This window comes from Haemaphysalis longicornis, unplaced genomic scaffold, assembly GCF_048455015.1.
Source record: "Haemaphysalis longicornis isolate Haplotype H1 unplaced genomic scaffold, Haemaphysalis longicornis Haplotype H1 scaffold_13, whole genome shotgun sequence".
NCBI classification, from domain to species: domain Eukaryota; kingdom Metazoa; phylum Arthropoda; class Arachnida; order Ixodida; family Ixodidae; genus Haemaphysalis; species Haemaphysalis longicornis.
In genome coordinates this window covers 62,522,525-62,543,076 of record NW_027526233.1, presented here as the reverse complement: position 1 = coordinate 62,543,076, position 20,552 = coordinate 62,522,525, and the positions used below count along the sequence as shown (strand labels likewise).

The following is a 20,552-nucleotide window of genomic DNA, read 5'->3' as shown; positions in this document are numbered from 1 at the left end:
TACGTATGGAGGGCACGATAGGCACTCGTGTGTTGTCAATCCAGACGGTGATGGGGGGCGCAGTGGGTGGGATGTAGGATGAGAAGTTCTGATTTGTGCGGTGAACATGATAGACCGATTGTGCGGGCGACTGTACTCACAGTTTCTGCTCCTAGCTGCAGCGTCTCTTCGATGTGTGCATCACTGCCACTGGTCATCCAGAGGGTGATATCATCGGCGTATACAAAAGTGTGTAGGTTGGGGATAGTTAGTAGGGCGGAGGCCACAGGGATCATAGCGAGGTTAAAGAGAAGGGGGGATATAACCGAACCCTGAGGTGTGCCGACTGGTGGAAGGGGGAAGAGGTCTGAGGTAAGGGGCCCTAGGCGAAGGGTTGCTGTGCGGTTACTGAGAAAGGAGGCGACATAGTAGTAAGTGCGAGATCCCAGGTTGAGGGAATTTAGAGACCGTAGGATGGCTGCGTGAGAGACGTTGTCGAATGCTTTGTGCAAGTCGAGGGCTAGGATAGCCGCACTGTCGCTCTTGGATGGGGAAAGAAGTAGGTCATTGTGCAGTTGAAGGTGGGTGTCCTGAGTGGAGCGGCCGGGGCGGAAGCCGGTGAGGTTGTGTGGGAGAAGGTCATGATCTTCTAGGTAGGTTGTGAGGCGGCTAGTGATAATGTGTTCAAGGAGTTTTCCTAGACACGACATGAGGGATATCGGTCTGAGGTGTTCGATTTTTACGGGTTTATTGGGCTTGGGTATCAGGGAGATGTCGGCATGGCGCCAGGAATTGGGGAGGGTGCCAGATCGCCAGTGGTGGTTGAACAGGTTCAAGATGGTGTCTAGGGTGCATCCGTCTAGGTTAGGTAGGAGTTTATTAGTTATGTTATCTGCTCCGGGGGCTGTTTGGCGCCGAAGTTCTGTGATGGCATGTTCGATCTCTGCGATGGTGATGTCGGCGTCGAGGGTGGTGTTAGGCAAGCCCGCGTATGTACCCGTAGGAGTACAGGTGGTACTGAGGGGGATGTATTGGGACCGGAGTTCGGAGATCAGCTGGGCTGCTGTACCAGGGTATGTGTGGATAAGGGAATGAATGCGGGATGATGTGTATTCTTTGGTAGTGGTGGGGTCGAGTAAATGTCGTAGTAGCGCCCACGTGCGTTTCATGGAGAGCCCACCGCGCATATCGTCGCATATTTGGTACCAGTGAGCTCGGGTGAGTGCTGCTGCGTGTTCTTGAATTTGTGTTTGGAGGTACGCAAGCTTGCGGCGCAGGACACGTCTCTGTTTGCGGGTGCGCCACCTACGCTCGATGCTACGATATGCTTCCAAAAGGTGCGTCATTCGGGTGTCGGCAAGGGCAGGGGGTATTTCGGGGTCGACGGGGGTGTCATAAGAAGTCATGACGCGGGTTATTTTTCCGAGCCAGCCGTTTAAGTCCGATTCAGAAAAGGTTTCGGGAGGTGGCAGTTCGGCACATTCGGCGCGAAAGGCGTCCCAGTCCGTGACGTGGTGAGGGGTGATCGGAGATGATAGCCGATGAGAAAGCTGAAGTGTCGTTTGGATGATGTAGTGATCGCTTCCCAGGCTGTTGGGGGTGGGTAGCCAGGTGGTGTGTGGAAGGTGGCTGGTGAGTGATAGGTCTGGGGTCGTGTCTCGTTGGGCGCTGTTGCCGATGCGGGTGGGGGTGTGTGGGTCGGTTTCGAGGGTGAGGCGGAGGGATTGGATTGCTTCCCAAAGTAGGCGCCCTTTGCGGGTGGTGTGGCTATATCCCCAGGCGGGGTGCGGTGCATTAAAGTCGCCTAGTATGAGGAGGGGGTTTTTGTTGGCGACGTGGAGGGCTGCTTTGAAGAGGGGATGGAAGTTGTGTGAGTGTTCTTTGGGGGCGCTATAAATATTGAGGATGTACAGAATGGGGTGGGGGGGGGGTTTGGGTGGATAAACGGCGATTAGCACATGTGGAATAGGAGAGGTGGGAAGGGTGATGATAGCTGTGTGGAGGTTGCGGTGAACCAGAGTGGTGATAGATGGGAAATCGGGTGATTGAAATGATTGAAACCCAGAGAGTTTGACTTTAGTAGAAGGGCATGTTTCTTGGAGCGCGATGACTACCGGAGGCGTGGGCAGGGTGGATAAGAGGTTCTGTAGGACTGCTCTTTTGTGGGCGAAGACCCTGCAATTCCATTGCCAAATGTGGCAGGCTTCATATATCTTCTTCCAAGTCATCGTCATCAGGGAGAGGGGCAAAGTGGGTGGGGTCAGAGAGTGACGGGGCGAATTTGGAAGGTAGTAGTTCCTTCATGCATGTAAGGAGTTCCGTATGGAGGGAAGTAATTGAGTCTTGCATTGCTGTCTGGTTGGCTACGATGGTTTGGTGGAGGTTTAGGTACTCTTGTCGTTGTGTCTCAAGAGCTTGTGCTAGATGGGGGGGGATTTTGTCTGACTTGTCGTAACCCTCTTCTGGCGAAAGGGCTTTGCGTTTGACAGGTGGCGTTTGGGTGGGGACGGTGGTTGGGTCGAGGTTGGGCTCGTGGGGGGGAGTGGAGGGGGTTGGGATTGGCTGTGTTGTTGCTGGCGGAGTAGTGCGTTTTCTTGTCGAAGGCGGGTGACCTCTGCTCGAAGTGATTGGATTTCCTTGATGAGTGCTTCATATTGTGAGGGGATGGTGGGTGTGGTAGTTGTGTTTGCGAGAGGGAGGGTTGAGAGAGGGAGCAGACCCCGGTAGCTCACCTGAGTTGAAGTGCAGCTGATGGTGGGTCCTGCTGTTGACGTGAGGACTTGGCTGTAGGTCTTCGATGTGTGGGAAGGGGTGAGGGGTGCCGTGCCGGATGCAGTTGGGGAGTTTTTGGCTCGGTCCGACTGGGAATTCCGGTGTAGGGATGGTTTCTGGGTACGCCGCGGCTGGAACCTTTTGGCGCAGCCTGTTGTTCCTGTGCTGTGGCCTTCTCCGCAGAGAATGCATGACGGCTTGCAGGGGTGCTGTTCGGTCGGGTTGGTGGTGCCGCAAGTGGTGCAGCGTGGGGTAGGTGGCAGGTTTGGGCAAACGTCTCTCCTGTGACGGGGGGTCCAGCAGTTAAAACATGCTTCAGACTTGCGTTTGAAGGGGTAGCAGCGGAGGAGAGCGGCTCTGTAGCGTACCCAGTAAGGAACCAGGGTGCCGTTGAAAAGTATTTGAACAAGGTGAGTGTTGTGCAGGCGTTTGACGTCGAGGATTTGCAGAGCCGGGTTGTAGTCCACAAGACTGCGTAGGATGGTGTCCGGGTCGTCAGAGGGCGGTACGTCAAAGAGCACGCCGACGGTGGTGTTGTCTGGGGGAGGTATATGGTTGGCCAGGGGATACGTGGCGTCTTGATAGCGCAGGGAGGAGAGGGCAAGGTATTTATGGGCTCTTTCTTCCGAAGGAGTGCTGAGTATGATGAAGTTGGAACGGTGGTGTATTCGCAGTTGGTCTTCCGGAGTACGGGGTACCTGCGCATGTTCTTGGATTATATCAGCGAGGTATGGTGCAGAGATGGTGTTGAGCGCCAGGCCTCCTTGAGGGCGGAGTATGATCTTGATGTCGTCTGCAGGAAGGGGCTCAGCTGGCTGCGGGGGCTTTGGGGTGGGTCGGCGTTTGCGACGATGTGGCGGCGGTGCACCGCCGCTGGTTACGTTGGGGCTTTGCGTGGTGGGGGAGTTAGGGGTAGGATGGCCTTGGTGCGCGAGCTGTTTGCGGCGGATGCGTACCCAGCCCGGCTCGTCGAGGACGGCCGGGTCGATGGTCTGGCCTTCTACGACGCATTCCATAGCGGACGTCATCGCTGCGCTTGTCGGGGAGGCGAGCGAGCGCGCCAGGGAACGCGGGGCGATGCGGTGTTAGGCGAGCGCAGCTGGCGAGGCAGACGCCGCCGCTGCTGGCGGGCCGGGGTCTTTCCAGGTAGCGTTAGGCTTAGCGTCAGGCGAAAACGTAGTCCCACAAGAATCGGGTCGAATCTTGGGCTTGGGTGATCGGGGCTCACCTTGAATGGTATGAGGTGAAAGCGGACGTCTAGAAGAAGGCCGTGGGGCGGGATTTGGGCGGCTGGCACGCTGCGGTAGGCTCATAGAGCTTCCGAAGCAGGAGCGTAGCGAACCCGAGTCCGCACAGGTCGGCCACCTGGTGGCGTTTTTCGACTTCTCTTAGAGCACGCTCGCGTTCCGACCCTCGCGATGGTGACAACGCTCCTTGCGTACTACGCAAGGTGCTGGTCACGACGAGCACCTTGCCCCTACCATCATCACCTGACTCATAATAGCCATACTTCGGCGACATACCTCCTCGGTTGCACACGAGAGATTGCCGCACACTAACCACATGACTTGTCGTCTTCTCGGGGGCTACTATGTCCAATACAATCACAACTCGGCGAAAAGAGGAGCCATCCCGGTGACTTACGGGGATGAAACGACAAGGGGATCGCAGCAAGGCTTTAAACGTTCTATGTGCGCGGTTTCACGACTTCGAAGACGAACGTCAGAGGTGGCAGTCACCGGCTCGACGAGGTAGCTGACGGGCGATGTTTCTTCGATAATCCTATGTGGGCCCTGGTTTTTAGCAAGACATTTCGCCGAGAGACCAAGAGTGGAGCATTGCACACGAAGCTATGCAACGGAGCCAAGTTCAAACGTGGTTCGTGTCGAGCTGCCATGTCGAGAAAAGCTGTCATGTCGAGAATTCTAGCGTCCTTGGTCTTCTGAAGTCAAGGTTCGAGCGAGCTGGCGATATACCTAGGTTTACGACGCCATATCGGACACTGGGGTAGATTCAGAGGCGTCGGGGCGGTAGGGAAGTGTAGTGTCGATTAGGCAATATGGCTCACGTCCATATTGGCTCACGTCCAAGAAAAAACGGTAAAAGGCTTTTGGTCGCTTGCGTTGCAGTGTTATATGCGTACGTGTGACGAGGGGTAACACTATGTCAAATTTCAGTGGTTGGACGATATATATATGGAAAGCACATCTCCATGGGTGCGGCAAGACCTTTTTGTCTCGGGGTTGTACGAAGTCGTAGTTCTGTGGCCAACCTGACATTCCTTAACCAGCACCACCACAATGAAAACAGCAATCCGTCTTCTGTCACTAAGCAGCTCTCTAGGCGCACCATGCCGTAAGATGAAACGCCGGAATAGAACACTGGCGACGTCGCGAGCCGTTGCGGTGGGAGGGTGGCTTTTTTGGCGCATCGAGTCAGGTGATAAACCGCGACGATGATCCAACGGCTGCGTGATGCAGTACTTCAAAGAGTTACGTACAGGTCCCAATTCCAAACCAATCGAGTTTCAACTCAATCGAAAGGCTGTTCAGGGCATCGTAGCGGCCGCTCCTCTCCAGTAGGGTGCCTTGAAGGGGTCTTGCGACACTGGCAGTCAGTGCAAGGCCCAATGTATTTTGCGATGAACGTACACATTCCTAGCAAGCAGTAGCGTAGGTGTAGGTGCTGATATGTATTTAGTGTTCCAGAATCGCCACACTACGCGTGGGCATGAACCACTACGTATACCTTCTAGCGCAGTGGCGCGGAATAGCCACTAACCTCTTCCAGTAACCATTTCCAGTAACCATTTCCACGAGTATAGCAGCTCGTCTGTAATGGCAAAATGCGCTGCTTGGGACCGATGTGTGCGAGGTGCGGAAGAAGTCATAGGGTTTGCAAGGTATTCCAGTATTCAGGCAATCCAAACATCTTTCCCCTGCGGACTTCCCATGTTGTCTATTTATAGTGATGACACGTCGCCATTCGACACCAGCGCGGACGTTGTGGCTTCAACTGGTAGTGGCGAACGAGAAAACGCGTCTGCGTCGGTGTGCTTTCTTTCTTCCTGACCGGTAAACAACACGAATGTCGTGCTCCTGGAGCCAAATTGACCACCGGGCCAGACGTCCGGACGGATCCTTCAATGACGCCAAGCAGACGGATCCGCAAATGACGCCATGACGACCCGTGACTACTTCGAATAGGAGGCCATAGAGGTACTGTGGAAACGTGCCAATTACCAAAACGATTTAAAGGCGCCCTTTTTCGGTTACGGAGTAGTTGTACTTCGCTTTTTTTCAGAGCGCGATTTGCGTACGCCACTACATATTCGTCAAACCCAGCCTTGCGTTGAGCAAGGACGGCACCCACGCAAGTACCACTGGCGTCCGTGTGAGGTTGAGTGGGTGCGCTAGGGTCAAAATGGTGTAATATCGGCGGTGACGTCAAAACCCGTCCCAAGGTCTTGAAGGCTCTTTCGGAGACGCCTGAACAGTTTCAAACTTTCTTGCCTTCACCGATCAACTGATTCAACGGTGCGTTCGTAAACGCGAAGTTCCGGAGACGCCGCTAAAACCAGGAGCAAAACCTAATAAATCTTGGAGGCTTTTTTTATTGTGCTCCGTTTAGGGAACTCGCTGACCGCACGCAGCTTCGCTGGATCTGTTATGACAGCATCTTTGGTACAACATGATCTAATATAGTAATTCCGCGCGCAGCAAAACGGCTCTTCCTGAGGTCCATTTTGAGGCCTCCCGAAGGCACTTAACGACTTGGTGAAGTTGGTGAAGGTGGGCCGTGAAGTCCGGCGAAAACACGAAAATATCATTTAAGTAGCAAAAACAGATTCGCCATTTCAGCGCACGCAAAACATTGTCCATCCTTCGCTCGAATTTTGCTGGTGCTTCACACAGTCCAAAGGCCATAAAGTTACATTCGTAATACAGGTCCGGTGTGACAAACGCTGGTTTCTGTCTGTCAGCCTCAGCCATACACATTTGCCAAAGACCCGAGCGCAAATCTAATGGAGGAAAAAACTCGGCACCTTGCAAGCAGTCCAGCCCGTCATCTATTCGAGGGACCGGATAGATGTCCACTCGCCTAATCTTATTTAGGCGCTGATAGTGGACGGAAGCTCTAATGGACCCATACTACTTGGCGACGAGCACGCCTGGAGAAGCCCAGGGGTGTTTTGAGGGTCGATTAACGTCCCTGTTCAGCATGTAGGCTACATGCTCCTCGATAACGCGGCGTTCATTGGGTGACACGCGGTGCGGCCGCTGGCGCAGTGGTGTGTGCTTCCCGGTGTCAACGTGATGACAGACATGACGCGCACCCCAAGGATGTTTGCTGGAGGTTGAATGATGTGCGGATTCGTTGTAGAAGAAGCGGGAGCTGGTCTTCTTTCTCCTCGGTGATACCGGCGTCAATGGAAGGCAGAAAGACTTCCGGATCCACAGTTATGAGGGGCTTATGGTGTCGACATGGAACGGGGCTGAATCGTTCGGGATGTGGACGATGAGGTGAGGCACAACAACGTCAACGCACTCAAGACATTCACCGCGAAGCTCTCGGGACGAACAAGGTGATGGGTTAAAAATCGACATCATGCTCGAACCACATCTCATTTCCAGGACAGTGAACAGCAAGAGAAAATTCATGTGCAAGAAAAATAAACTGGATGGCGTGAAAGAAACGGTGGCGTCCGGAACATCGGTTGACCACACAGGTACAACGACCGAAAATATTGGTAGTATGGCGGCATCTTCCGGAACAACCGATTTCGCGCTGCTAGTATCAGCTGTAACATAACTCGGTGGACTTCTGCGGGGAAGCAATCGATGTCAGCGTGGTTACGTGATAAATTATCCCAGCATAATCAGCGGACGACCAGTTGAACTATATGAGGAGTGGCTTGAATTGTAATGCGAGCTGTCCGCATGGCTAGTAGGTGTACAGGCCACGCGTTGGCCCTGCGAATACGCCTCGAGCTTCGCGATGGCTGCGCCTCGTGCCGCCGATTCTCCGCGGCACTTACAGCAGCAGCGCTAAGTTACTGATTGGGGCTCATGCAGTGCTTTGGTTCTCTCACGCTTCTTTTAAGGGCGACGCCCCCTAGGAGCTGCAGCTGTTGGCGTCTCCTGTCGTCATCGTCATAATCATCGTCACGGTACTAAAGCACGGGCAAACTCGCTTGCGCCTCGCGCTGGAACGTTGCTTGGTTGATACCAATAAATCAACTTAACGACTGATAAAAAGACACTGAGACACTCGTTTACGCCTCGCGCTGGAGCGCTCCGTAACACGCACTAAAAAACACCGGGACTCTCGTTTAGGCCTTGTGCTAGAGAGCTTCGTGCTTCAAAGAGAAGTGACGTTAGAGTAAAGCTGTATACCTCTTCCCCAAACGCTTTCATCTCCGCTGCCAAAAACGCCAAGGCGCCAAGAATACACTTATACACTGCACGCTTCGCGCCTCTCCAAGTTTCACGTTAGTAGAGGTGGCCCGGGATACGCAGCGCTCGAGGCGCATAGTGAATCTCGAAACCGGCGTCATCATTTTTACGAATTTTGCTGCAAAATGTCTGATTACTTAGAGATACGGCGGCTCCAGTGTCAATAAGCGCGGGTTCAGCGCTACCATTCCCAATCCTATCCATCCAATCCCATCAATCACATCAGAAGGCGAAATATGAGGAGTTAGAACGTTCGGTGGTTTCGCAACTCGTGCCTCAGGACTTGCGGCATCTAGTTTCCCTCGGCTGCAGGATGTGGGGATATTAACTGAGACTGCTCCCAATTACGCGAGCCCGCTACCCCTCGATCACCCCTCCCAGACAGACGAGGTTAGCTCCTCGAACCCGCTACCTGTAAAGGGTTACGGGTTGACCAATGCACACCGGTCCGTGTTCCACGTGGGGCGTGATGTAGTGGCCCCGACAAATGTCTCGCGCCGGTGGGCGTGCGCTTCGGTCTGACCCTGGGGAGACCGGCCGGTTGCCGGCTCCGATGGTTACCGTGCTCGCACGCAGATCGCTCGCTTCGGCTTGAGCGGCCGCGGTTTTCTCACTTCCGTGAGGTCGGCGAACGTACCGGGAGTCGGATTTGGATGCACACTCTAGCTTCGCGCTCCCTGCTTGCGGATGTGATTTGAGTTGTTATTGGTTGCTCAGTCAGACTGGTGGTCGGTTCCAGTCCTATCCGGAGCCCATTACCGGCAGCGCGTTGGTGGTTTACGCCGCTGGACCAACAGCTGCGGATTACCTGCCGTGCGCGTCCAGCTCTATGGCTCGACGCGTACAGTTGTTGGCTAGCCCCCTCTCTTCCCAACGGCTAGGCGTGCATTACCAGGCCTGGTTGCTGTACCGTGGAATACCAGGAAACAAATCCAGCTCTGGGGAGTTACTTCGTCTTCTCGGAACGACTGTTCACGCGTGGCGAGGGCCGCCGCTGCAGCTTACGGCTTCGCTCGCTCAAACCCATGGTGAGCACCTTGGCAGGCTGCGCTGCATTGCAAAGATGAGGTCCACATAACGGTTCACACCGGGGCGCATGGCAGAAATCGAACGGCGGCGCGGGAAAGGAGAACGGCGTCCAGAAAAATAAAAGCCGTTCGGGTGAACACGAACTTGGCGTTGAGCCGGAAGTAACGCAAGCTGAGTGTGACTCAGGCTCAAAAGCGGGAACTCAAAGAGTGTCACTCGTGGAAGTGCTTCGGTGCCGGCAGAAGCGTGCTACATGTCCGGGAACGGTACACGCGAAACATATGATTATCGGTTGTGCGCAACGAGTTAGGGGCTTGTGCTGCCGCTCGAGGATATGGGAGCACCCGGTGGCTCGTGGTGCACTACAACGGCTAAAATGTGCCCGGCTGTGGTGGGGCACAAACCGAAGCATAAGTGTAAGCCCTGCACACGGGTGATGCGAAGGGCACTGCCACGGATAAAGGAATCGGTGCTACAATAGGCGAAACGAGAGGCGCAGCTACGGCTGCGGCTGCACGGCCTTGGGCTAATCGAGGTCTGCCGTAACAGGCGAAATCAGGTGCGCAGTCGAGGAAGTTTGGCTACCGGTCTGACGACAGCGCCTCGGCGACTCGGTCTTGTATTACGCGGCCTACCGTCTGAGCCAAGTGGCATCACACGGTATGGATGCCAACGGCTGAAGTCTCAGTTGGCCCGCAATTTCCTCACCCACGAATTGTTCAATGTGGAAGAAAAGGCGCAAGATCAGAAAATATCGCAAGCGCTGACAGTGACGCCCGATGCGGTTCGTTATTCGGCGAGGAGCGTTGGCGGGTACAAATTAACTTCTTCCTGAGCTCGTCGTAGCTAAGACACCATTTGAGGAGGCCTCCAATCGACTGCGGGTCCATGCTGAGCAATATCCGGAACACATCGTCCTCAATGCCTTTCAATACGTGCTTGATATTGTCGGACTCAGTCATAGCAGGATTTACGCGCCTACAGGGGTCGACCACGTCCTCGATGTAGCTTCTGCACTTTTTCCCGCAAGCTGTCCGCGCCAACGTAAGCGCTGTTCAGGCGGAACCTTGCGAACAGCAAGGCGACCGAACACTTCTAAGAATCTCGTTTTGAAGGCCGACAAAGAAGAAATGTCGGTTTCGTCGTTTTGGAACCGCAGCTCGGCTACTTCGGTAATGCAAAAGCCGACGTTAGCACGCTTTACTGAGAGAGAGAGTAAATGTTTATTGAGAAAGGAGAAGAGGTCGGCCTTAGAAATTGATCATGGGCCTGCTACTTCCCTCTGGGGGGAGGGTACTGGGGACAGAAAGAGAAAGGAATGAATACGGAAGGTATGGGGAATGACAATGAAAGCGACAAAGGAAATGTACAAGCCGTAAACCAATAAACGTCTCACGTACAACGGGGCGCTGAATCAGATGACTACAGTTCACTTTTAAGCACATGACTATCATCCATGAAAAAAAAAAGAAACTGCTCAGACATTATTTCGCAGTCTGTTCAATTTTGTCGCCACCTAGAGGCGAGAATCCAAAGAGGAGTCACGAAGAAATGTAAGCAGGGCTTTAACGGCTAGGCTTTGCTTACTGTTGTCAGCCCACGTGCCGAAAATCTTTTGTTCGGACAGAGGGCGAGTGTCCAAGCGTAGTAAAGCTGTCTCAAGGTTCATTCGCTCATTTGAGTACTTTGGACAAGCACTAAGGAAATGTTCGATAGTCTCAGGACAGCCGCACAGAAGGCAGTCTGGGCTGTCCTCTCGCCCGATAGTGTGAAGATACTTCCGAGTCAATGCTACTCCAAGACGCAGCCTGTGTAGCAATGTCTCTTGACTTCGGCGAAGACGAGGAGCATGACTGACCCAGAACGTCCGCTCTGGATCGAGCTTGTGAAGGCGTTCATGTCGATTCTGCGGGTCCGACGAATGCAAGGCTGCAGCTTGTTTACGCGCTCCGTAGAGTATCGCGTTAGCATCCTGCCTTGTGATGGGTATAGACAGGAGAGTTCCATTGTGGTGTGCCTGCTGCGCTTCTGTATCCGCCAACTCATTTTCAGCGATGCAACATTGACTTGGTATCCACTGAAACACCACCGTGTGGCCCTTTTCATTCAACTCTTTAAACAGGATAGCGAAATCAGTGGTCAGCTGATTGTACGCGCCTCTCTTCATTGGGTACCTTAGTACCTGCAGCGCTGGTTTGCAGTCGCAAAAGATAATCCACTGCTGTGGCCTTTCGCAAGAAATGGTGCGGAGCGCTTCGCGTAAACCGACCAGTTCTGCTGCGGTAGACGACCTCCTGTAAGCAATCTTGAAACGTTTGGTCAGGTCCTTCCCAGGCATAACCACTGCCGCTGCCGACGAAGACGCCGTGACCGAGCCGTCAACAAAAACATGGACGCCTCCCCGTACATTTCACTGATGTAAAATAGTGAAAGTTGTCTTAGGACCGAAGACGCCATGTGGGATTTTTTACCGATTCCAGGAATCGACAACCGCACCTGTAGATCAGGTACAATCCATAGAGGCACGTCTGATATTTTGGCGACTGCAAATCTGAAGGAAATCGAATGTTGCTGCGCCGAAATACTTCTGGAGTAGTTTGAATTCGGCCGGTACCTGAAAACACTCGACAGTGGATGGCACTCATGTCTTGTCAGATGTCGGAGGTGCACACGAAGAGGTTCTTGAGCGAGGTAGACTTGAATTGGGCAGACTCGCGCTTCTGCGATCGTTCCACGTGTTGATGTGCATCGAGGCAACCCCAAACAGATTCGTAGAGCTTGTGCCTACGGGCGAGAGCTAGTCTTCTGCGTCATGGTAGTCGGTGCCGGAGAACTTGGCAGGGTCGCGTTGAGGAGCGCATGATAGGTTCATGCTGCGGGGCGGCGCAATTTCGTGATCGATGTTTGGGAATAGTGGTCGTATTATCCGCTTGCTTCGTTGTTCCAGGCTAGAAAGGCGTAGAGGAACTGCATCTCCACTGCACTATAAGGGGTTTCTAGCTGGGGAACAGAAAGACGTTTAAAAAGAGACGGAGACCAAAGATGAGCAAGGTGGGCCAGGCCAGTGTCCAGGTGTGATCTTTTGGAGTGCGCTCTCGTTGCCAGCCTCGAGATGCTGACAGTGATTCTTCTCACGCCCAGCACCTTGGGCGTACTACATCACCTTTTCTCCGGCACATACACCGTCGGTCGCCCAGGAGAGATTGGCCCACACTGACCACATGGTATGCCGTCTTGTTGGAGATTACTACCTCGAGTACGATCTATTTGTTTGTTTGTTTGTTTGTTTGTTTAATATACCCCAGAAACCTCACTGCTGCGTGCTACTTGAGGATGTGGGCATTTTCACGGTTCTTCTCGATGTGCATTTTGAACAGAATGGGGCTGGAACGGTGCATGACCCGGCTCCGAAGGTGAGTCCAATATTTCCCTGTCTGAATAAAAATAGCGATGGTGTGCAATTGTACAGGCATTCACGGTATAAACTGTGTTTTGGTGGCCAGAGCAGAAAGATACGTCATGCGCGTGTATGACAACCGGTGCGTGAGACAATAAGTGAAAGAATTTGTGGAAGAGGACTGGTCCAGCAACTTTACTTCGCAATTCAAGGTTGGAAAGATGCGCTTTGTTCTTTAAGTTAGCAACACTGGAGTGATTCGATTAATCTGAATACGTGAACCTAGCTGCTTTCTTGTGCACCGAGTCTAACGTGTTGGATAGATTACATTGGTGTGGGTCGCTACGTCGCAAGCGTATTCAATTTTTGGGCACAGTAATATCAGAGATGATAAAAGTTTAACACCATAAGTAGAAAGCCTCAAGATTTGCCTGAGATATCCAATCACTTTGCCTGCTTTGTTAGAGATGTTTGCTATGTGGAACGACCAAGCACGCCGTCCTGTTATGTCTGTACTGTATAGTTTGCGGAATTCACTGTAGATAATTTGCAGCCAGTAAAAGAAATATGGACGAGACCGATAGCATTTCCTACGAAGAAAATTACGTCGGGTGTTTCATAGATGTTAAGAGGGAAGAGCCAATTTTCGCACCACGCCCTAATTCGTTTTTCATCATTTTTCAAGATGCGGAAGTCATTAAGGCAGTTGATAGGATGATACATAACACAATGGTCAGCAAAAAATTGCATTTTAGAAGCTATATTTGTAGCTCAACGTTAAAATTCAGAATAGGAGGGGGACATACCCTCAGGTAAACCTAAGTTGACCGGTCGCCGGGATGATGACATCTGTTTGAAGTAAACGAACTGTTCCTGGTTGCTCAAAAAGGTTTTCATCCATTCAGGGTTTAGGAGGCAAAGTTTCACGTAAAGATATTTATTGTGTACTTTATAGAAACTTTATCAAAAGCTAGGAAAAGGGCTTCTATACGATTATTATGATAGATACTTGAGCTGATGTCATTAATAAATAGCGTTTCTTGTGTGTCACCGGAAAGGCCTTTCTGAAATCCGTTTTGACTGGGATAAATTATGTACATAGGTAACAAATTCGAGGGTTTGAGTGGACACTGTGTTCTATTATTTCGCAGCACATGTATATAACAGGTGTCGGGTGGTAGATCGCCGGTAAGGATTAAGGAGCTTTTTTGGGTATTGGGATGAACTAGAACTGTCCACTCTCGTCACACCAGCCACTATGGAACCCATTGCACTATGCTAGGGCCATTTCTAAAAAAATACCCAACTTGAAAGAACTTTAATTTTATCGGTCATAACTTCGCTCACATTGTGCATTTCGGTAGCTTACCACCACAAAACGTCGATGAAAAGGCAGCTTATCACCCAAACTTCATATATATCACCTCGCCCTGACCGCAGGTTCAAAGTTCATGTGCAGACTTCACCTAGTGAACTTTGTATAGAGAGAGAATAGAACCGGGTACAAATACATTCAACCCTACCAAGAGCGAATACTCAAATCACTTCAGCCATCCTGGAGAGCAAACAATTAAAAACCGTCATACATAAATCGCATGTTGAATAGGCATTTGCATCTTGTGCATATACTATAAAAATCACTCTTTGGGCCCTGAAAATACGTTTAAAATAACAAAAAATAAACTGTTACATGGTAGAAGTGGAACTGTTCACAACAATAAAATATTATGTATTCGGATGTCCATACAAAAAAGCGCCAGCTTTTGTACGGACATCCAACCAAGGCAGTTTCAAAGTTCAAGGCCCAGCGCCCACAAGAACAGTGCAAAGCCTCCTAGTATGCTTCTCGAAGGCTCTGCTTTGCCTTGATGGCCGACCAATGCGATGACGTGTATCGCTAGACGGCGGATTGGCAATTGCTGAACAACTGGCTAATCGTTCTTTATCATTGAGGTGCTTTGTAGATATTACAATAGCCTGTGACCTTATCTCCGGAAGTCAAAGTATCGTCCCGGTGCAAACCGCGGAACAAGATAAGGGCAAACTGGGTCGTGGAAGTGCTAAGACTTCAAACGGAAGACGTGGACATGTTGCGACATTGCATGCGGTGATGACAGCGACGGAGTGAGCTGCCCAACTTCTTATGTTGCTGGGGTCACCATGCGTATAACGCGGTAAGGGCCCGGGAAAGGGGCAGTAGTTTTTCACTTTCAGACAGCCCAACGCAGCAGTTTTATAAGAGTATCCCCATCTGTATTTTGCTCGACACGAAAGACAACGTATTCTGAGTACACTTACATTACATTACACTTACATTACATTACTTACAGTACACTTACATTACATTACAGTACACTTACATTAAACTTACATTACAAAAAATTACACAAGTTTTGCATGTATTTAAGAGAGCTGAAGAAGCTTAGCATTCATTGCGATAACGCAGCGCTTTAAAACTTACGCATGACAAGCAAGGAAGCAAGACAAAAAGCCAACTCACCCAGACCTTTCACTCTCTGAGAGATTTTCCAATGCAGAGGCGTATCTGTTTAAAATAAAAAAAACAAGAATTAGAGAAGTTGTGACTTCATTTGCAAACAATGGCTTATTCGCTCCAAATACGTCTACAATTTCCTGCGCACAACATGCACAATTCCAGTTTCTGGCCGGTGACGTCTCTTGTCAATTTTTCCTTCATATATTTTATCAACTTATAAAACTGCCGCTTTTTATATGAATAACTGTCATATTGACGTTTCGACTGGATGTGGCACCCAGAGTCCCCATGTTTTCGCACATTAAGCACGCCACATTCAGAGAACCTTTTCATATAAACTACATTTTTTAGGCTTTTACTCTTACCATGCACTCGCTCAGTGGACCCATTTACGCACGGGTAAAGCAATACAGCTATTTTGTTTTAAATAAATTGCGAAAATCTGTTTAGAAACTATTATAGGCGGTATATTGATAATGTGGAACCACGCGCTTGGGCTGTTTCGCAGATAACAAAAGAAAAACCATCCAATTTTTGTCGACTGCAAGGTACACTATATGTGGTACAAACACCGAATGTCGGCCGGTCATTAGCGGGTTTACGGACGTGAAGGGTTTTCGAGGAGAATAAGGCAGTGGACGGTTTCGTTCAAAGGCGAGGGATGAATGCTTTGTGACGGGTACCGGAAACCGTATCTGGAGAGCTAATATTTTTCACTTCACCCCGCAATACTTACGACGTGATACACAGTAGCAAGTATAAAACGTGCTTGTCTTTGTTTGACTACCCTCTCGTTAAGTCGAACCAGATGCATATTCTGTGGTATGCGGTATTCGTACAGCCTAATTCATACTCCAAAATGTTTTCTCTAGTGTACGTGGTGCAGGGTACTTTGGCTGTTCTTTCTGGTGGTGGGCTTCGGCGATCAGCTGACCTAGCCATTCATCGCTTTGGCGCGTTTTGTCTGAACTCATTCCTCGTATACCTGAGTTCGTTGCTCTCAGTCACGATCACTATCACGCGCTTTTGTAGATCGTGAGTGGTGATTGTCCTATTGTGCTGTCACCCTCGGTAACACGCGCTGATAATTATAGAGCTTTTTCTGGAGTGTGCCTGTCCTTACAGCCTCGCATTTTTCCAGTCCTACACCTGTTCTGTGCTTTTCTGCAGCAAACGTTGGTAGTAGCCCATTCTACCTCAGTCTCTTTTTGTTTTTATCACAGCTGACATGCCCGTTCTCACTCAGCATTTCGAATATGTGTTCTTCGTTAGTGAGCTGTTGTAGTGTCGAACAACCGGACGTGATGACCTTCTACAACACCACCAACAAAAAAATTCCACCAAATTACTAAATTCTGGTAAAGGAGAGAACGCTTCAGCTTAGACCATTGCGCTTCGACTTCGTCATGCCACACGGCTTCTTTGGCAAATTTAGGTTCGCAGGGATGGCTACTTGTACCCTCGTGACATTTCGCGACCAAAGTGGTACCCACGGACTTCGCTAACGCCGCTAATCAGAACGAGCTGGTAGAGTAGTCGGTAAAATGTTTTCACGAAAACCAATAACTCACTTGAACTAACGTCAATAGTCCAATTGTTTAACAAATGTTTCACTGTATACGTGATATTATATTCCTCGGACTTCTACATTCGATGACGCGGCCAAAGCGTGACATTTTTAGTGTTCCAGACGCACAGTCGGATATACAGGTTTCGGGGACGTATCAATGCCTCGCATTTAAAATGATCTGTAGCACCATCCTGGCTCAATCTGCCCTTCCTAATCTGCATGAATTGAAAACGGCTATGCCTGCGCTAACCAGTCTTAGATATTTTGCTGTTTCACTTTTTCTATTCGCTACTTCGCCGGACTTCTCTAAAGTGTCTGTACGAACGTATGAATGAATGTGCCCTGACAGTGGTTGTATTCCGAACAAGCTATTCACATCTCGTATTTTCAGACTAAACGCGAATCCAGAGCTCCCTATAACTGCCACTAGCTTCTCTCTCCACGCGGTCGCACGTGCTTGCGGCAGACAAAAAATACTTCAACAAAACTCTTTCCTCAGCACACGGTGCTAAAAAGTTTAATTCTAGAATAAACTATGAGCGACAAGATAGAAAAACGACCCCTTTGAATTTGCAAGTCATCTGCAATGTTGATTTATTTCATTTATTGTGGGGTTTAACGCGCGGACGCAACGTAGGCGGTGAGGCGCGCCGTAGTGGAGGGCTCCGGATTAATTTTGACCATCAGGCGATTTTTAACGTGCGCCGAAATCTCCTACACACGGGCGTTTTCTCTTTCCGCCTCCATCCGAAAAGCGGCCGCCGCGGCCGGGTATCGAACCCGCGTCCTCGTGTGCAGCACCACAACGCTTTAGCCACTCAGCAGCCGCGGCGGGGGCTCTGCCGGAAATACCCACATGGCGTAAATGAGCATGGGAATTTCAGGTTGCATATCGCGTTTTCTTTAGAATACTTTTACTATCTTCGCACCTTACAAAGAATGTCCGACACATTTTACAGAAACTAATTGCGGCCCATTTGTAAACGCACACAAAATTGCAGCCCATTTTCATGGCAGCAATTTGAATACCTTTTCTTCATTTGACGAATTTAATTTTCGGTTGTTGGAGGCGTTCTCTGCCGTTGATTTTGCCCACTTTCAATACCACGTAATCCAGGTTCGTCAGCAACACAATTTCTTTTTACGTATATGTACGGCTCACAACTGTGGTACGGGCATACTTCGAACTCAAAGAAAGCCACATGTGATGCATTTCTCGCGCTGGCTTTTGCTAGTGTCGTCAGCTCACGAATGGTTGGGCCCAAGCGAAGATCTTGCTTGCCACAACTTCTGCCCTAATCATCGCCTTTCAGCAGACTGATAACATTCATTCTCGCCAATATCTTCTCTATTGCAAATGGTAACCACAATTCAGGGGCGGCCATCTCGGTAACAGCAAAATGCGAGGTATCCGAAGGTTTGCGACAAAAAATAGTCAGTGCTGTACGGAAAGAGAAACATTCAATAATCTCAAACAACCTTCCAAAAACATGATCCTCAATGATGCTTTTTCTGCCTATTGTGACCACCTGTTTCGGAATACGGATATGTCTGTTGCACCTAGGTGAACTTTTAAACGCGTCCCTCAGCCAAAGGTCAGTTACGGGGGAGCTGGTTTCTCTTCGCATTGGCGTGATACCTGGTTCGCTTTTTAGTTTTGGGTGTGGCCAAGGCAACAATCATTTTTTACTGCGAAGCAGTGATTCCCATGAAGCAGATGAACTCGGCGCCGCTGCGGTGCTTCTCCTCGCCTCCGCCGATACCGCTTTCACAACAGTTATCCCCTCGCCATCACCGATGCCTCTTTCAGAGGCTGTCCAATCGGCTCATAACGACAGTGGCGCCCTTATCAGGCGTTACCAGAGTAACTTCCCCGCTATTAACGCCGACGTCGGCCAATAATTCTTTATGGGCATGAAAAGCTTTCCACGCGACATTTTAGCCTGTGTATTTCCCGCCTAAACACACGCCCATCACCGGTTGCCGGTTGATGTGTGCGTTGGTTCTAGGTGGAAGCAGGGAGGCGTGCATGCGCCGGTAGACTTCATGCCAATACCGATGACATCCGCGTTATGCTGGCCGGAAATATAAACGCGGAAGCCTCACGGCCCAATGCGACCTGTCAGCTGTCCTTAATGGTCAAGCGTTTTGGGTTCGGATAGGTGTGTTACACAGATAATGAGATGCCGCGGATAAGGAACGGAAAGCGATAGCCACGTGTCTGTGCGCTAGAATGAATCTCGAGTTTTTTTTTCAAGATGTGTATTTCTCGTTTTTTCCTTTGTTAACATAAAAGAATTTCTCATCAGTTTTGCAATAATTATTGTCTAGAAATATTTTTCTTACAACCTGCATAAACAAGTGTAAAACCCACCGGTATACGCCAAATATACACAGAAACTACCAGTTTTGCCTGCAGCAGGCAGACGCCCTGGTTCTCAGTTGTGTTATGATTATTTAACAAGAGCATCGCGTACAAAAATATAAAATTCCCTATGCGTGCTCTGAGTAGTAATTATGGTTTCAACAGTATGTTTATCCATTATTACTCTAAACTTGTCAATGTGTACTGTGGGCTAGTTTGTAGTTCATTTAAGAAATGGTTACACTACCCTTTAAAAAGATGTATATGAATTATTTAAATTTCAAAATAAGAAGTCAGCGCCCATCTCATCATCTTTCTGTGTACTCGTTTCTGTTCGCCCTGTAGCTCCTTTTAGATGCAGAGCATCTCATTCATTCGCCTTGTCCCTCCAGCGTCGTCGTCGTCGTCGGCGTTGTCTGCCCCTCCCCCATTCTCCTCGCGGCGCCAGCTGCGCTCTCCGCTGCTCACCCCCTCTCCTCTCCGATAGCGAACACTCTCTCGCTAGGGGCATTGGATTGGATTCGATTGGATTGGCTTGGCTTGGCTTGGCTTGGATTGTATTTGCATTGGATTGGATTAAAGTGGATTATGTTGGATTGTGTTGCGTCATAGCCGCTGCAGGTTGCGTCATAGCCGCGGCAGACGCGCTGGGCCCGGTGCATGTGCAGTACTCTCTCTTCCGCTGTATCCTCTCCTTCGGGCGCGCTGCGCATATAACCGGTGTGCTGTTCTCCGGCGAAGCAACATCCACACTTGGCTCAAACACCTAGAGTCCACGTCGCTTTACAAGTACGCCAACGTCGTCAACGACTCGGACCGGCTTACGCAGTCCCCTCAACGTTATGCGCGCTATAAAACGCGGTCCCTTCGCCGCCCCGCCTATGCGTCGCATCTACACAGGGGTTCCCGCAAGGGGAGGTGGGAGTTTTTTGAAGACGATAGTCTTTCTTGGGCTACTTAAACCCAGAAATTTTGGTCTGTCTGTATGTCGGTCTGTCTGTCTGTCTGTCCGTCTGTCTGTGAGTCGATTCAGCCACCCGGCCAAAGCAAAACAATGCCTTCGCAATAGTCTTATATAGTCAAGGCTAAATTTCAAGGCTATATAATCAAGGCTAAATTACACCGGACAAAGGCTATGTCCGGTGTAATGTTCATAATTGTCAACATTGTTGAAGAAGAACAAGACATTACGCAAATATGAGACAACAAATCAATCCAGAACTGATATTTGCGGTGTTCCTTTATAAAAAAATCAAACATGCTTTACTTTTGCGAAATTAAATACTTCATCAACTGCAGAAAAAGAATTCACTCCGCCGTCGCCTGCTGTCGCCCCCGCCACTATAGCTTCTGGCGCCATTTTAAGAAATCAACCGGCAACAGTTACGCAAGGTTCCACTAGATAGGTTCCATGGTCTGCTTGCAACGCACGTGGAGTATGGAAACGCGGTTCTATAAACGTTGAAGTAGGGCGCCTCGATTAACGA

At 50.2% G+C, this 20,552-nt stretch overlaps 1 protein-coding gene across 1 annotated transcript in view; it reads right to left on the bottom strand.

Moving 5' to 3' along the window:
* LOC144163862 (uncharacterized) overlaps positions 1-20,552 on the bottom strand; it is a 162,216-nt gene that overhangs the window by 63,312 nt on the left and 78,352 nt on the right. Inside the window, exon 3 of the mRNA XM_077694540.1 lies at positions 15,134-15,178. Within this exon, the coding sequence (XP_077550666.1) occupies positions 15,134-15,178 (45 nt within the window). The remainder of the gene's footprint in view (positions 1-15,133; positions 15,179-20,552) is intronic.